The 2,290-nt window shown below is 44.4% G+C and overlaps 1 protein-coding gene across 1 annotated transcript; it reads right to left on the bottom strand.

Annotated features, from left to right (window-relative positions):
* Nucleotides 1-697: 697 nt before the first annotated feature.
* Nucleotides 698-1,767, bottom strand: LOC119277909 (probably inactive leucine-rich repeat receptor-like protein kinase At5g48380). The gene has a single exon (XM_037559261.1). It carries the CDS (start codon nt 1,672-1,674, stop codon nt 853-855), a length of 822 nt encoding a protein of 273 aa, XP_037415158.1. The 5' UTR covers nt 1,675-1,767; the 3' UTR covers nt 698-852.
* Between the last annotated feature and the right edge of the window lie 523 nt (nt 1,768-2,290).

The raw sequence follows: 2,290 nt of genomic DNA on the forward strand, positions 1-2,290 counted from the left end.
CTACCATATTTTCTGACAGTCAAAGTGCCATATATCTTACAAAGAATCCAATGTATCATGAGAGGACAAAGCACATTGATGTCAATTTCATTATATTCGAGATGTTGTTGCTGAAGGCAATTTGAAGGTATGCAAGATAAGTACTCATAATAATCATGCTGATATGATGACAAAGCCAGTTCCGACCAATAAGTTTGAGCTTTGCTCAGGCTTAGTTGGTATTTCTCGCTAGTCTTATGGACTTTGGCGCACAAGGTGTTTATGCTGATTTGGATGGAGTTATCTACTTTCTTTGACTACTTGAGGGAATTTGGATCAAGGTGGAGATTGTTAAATTGTGATCCAAACTATACCATGTTGGACTAGACGTAGTACAACCGGTGTGGGCCTTTGCGTTGACGTCGACGCGTACGAGTACAACTCGTTTACTTGTCCTCCAAGGACTCTCATGTATTGCCCTCTTATATACCCCATGTAGTCGCACCTCAGACGGCCTGTCGTCTCATGCTTGTAATACTCTTCCATTATAGTGATTGCACCTTCGTGCGTCCGTGGTTTTCTCCCGCAAGGGTTTTCACGTAAAAATCCGTGTCTCTCTGTCTCATTTTATTTCTCGTTATTATCTAACATAAATAATCACGGCCAAGTGATTCCTTGCATCTTTCTAGAAGAGTTGAACTTGAAATATGTCGCAGGGTAAATGCCAGCAATTGCTCGTTGCCAGGCATACATATCATGTGAATTTAAGATAATCGTTACTGCGGGGAACAAACTAAAAAAGATTTACTGCCGGAAGTGCTCATTTGGCCTCCCGAAGCTATTTTTCAGACATAGTTCAGAACAACAAGTGAATCATATTCGGACGACGTAGGCTCGGAGCCTCTCGGAGCAGACGAAGCAGTGCGGGAAGTAGAAGGCCACCATGAACCCCACGACGAATCCAACGGCCGCTCCGATGCTCGATTGGTCGTTGAGCCTGTGCAGACTGATTCGTACCGGTCTCCATCTCCTCCTCGAGGGGGGACAATCATCCAACGGTGCACCACAAAGCCCTTGGTTACCAGCAAAGCTCGAAGCCGAAAACCTTACTGCTAGCAAAGAAGGAATAGGCCCTGATAACAAGTTCTCCGCAACATTGAATGCGGTTAACCGAGCAAGCAAATCGAATTGCGGTGGAATTTGACCGCTGAGTTGGTTATGCTGGAGGAACAGGACATTCAGATATGTCATGTTTGAGATATTCTGTGGGATCGAACCTAAAAAACTATTGTACGAAAGGTCCAGAGATGTCAGGTACGGCACCTGCCGTGAAATGTCCTGAGGGATTGGTCCTGAAAAATTGTTGTTTGACAGGTCCAGGCCGGTCACGCTTGAACAATTCTGTAGACCTTGAGGAAATGGGCCTTCAAGTCCTAGGTTGCCAAGACGTAAACTGAGAACCCTGTTCTCGCCAGGGTACCAGCATTCCACACCAGTAAAGCGGCATATATAAGCATAATTGGGATAGGGATTTTCAAAGTACCACGAGGATTTGAGTACGCCGTTGGGATCAATCACTGATTGTTGTACAGACTTCAGGCACTGGATATCAGCTTCAGAACCAAAACACAACGATGAGCAGCTCAAGAGTAAAACTGAAAGGAGGAACTTGGTATCATCAGCCATCGCAAGCATGGAGTGAAACAAACAGCTGCTCTGCTAGGCCAAAACCTGCAGCTTGCCAATTCCGACGTCACCTGATCAAAACTTGTGTAAGAACACTTGAGGTCTTGAGCACCCTACTTGAAAAAAAATAAGAAATAATTTGCTCAGATATGATGACACCACAAAGTAGACTCCAAGACCAAGAGCGCAAATAAAGAAGTCGGAAACACTTGTTTTGTTAATTTCATGTGACACTTCCTAGGCAATATAAGATGCTTCAGAAAACTCACCAGTTGATCCAGGCAAATCAGAAGCCACATCTGCAGTAGATGAACGGGTGCAGCCTTTTAAAACAGAGAATGCCTCCACGGCTCCACGTGAGTATGGACTTTTCTTCAGTCAAACCCTGCAGTTTTATTGACTTGGAAGGATTTGCCACAAGTATACAGGGAAGAAAGACATACCGTGTGCCTACTGCCAATAATCCCCATCCTGAGAAGTCTCTGAAGACTTCATCAGTCATCAGTCACTCCCTGCCAAGAGAAAAATAGGTGTATAAGTTGTGGAACTGATTCCATGAAATCCTCTATTTATGAGGGCGTATGCGACAGGCAGGTAAAACTTTGTCAAGAGTAAAGATAGTGCT

The sequence above is a fragment of the Triticum dicoccoides genome, chromosome 3B, assembly GCF_002162155.2.
Source record: "Triticum dicoccoides isolate Atlit2015 ecotype Zavitan chromosome 3B, WEW_v2.0, whole genome shotgun sequence".
Taxonomy (NCBI): Eukaryota; Viridiplantae; Streptophyta; class Magnoliopsida; order Poales; family Poaceae; genus Triticum; species Triticum dicoccoides.

What these genes read in the sequence shown, in the direction of transcription:
- LOC119277909 (XM_037559261.1), bottom strand. Translation starts at nt 1,674, where the DNA reads ATGCTTGCGATGGCTGATGATACCAAGTTCCTCCTTTCAGTTTTACTC.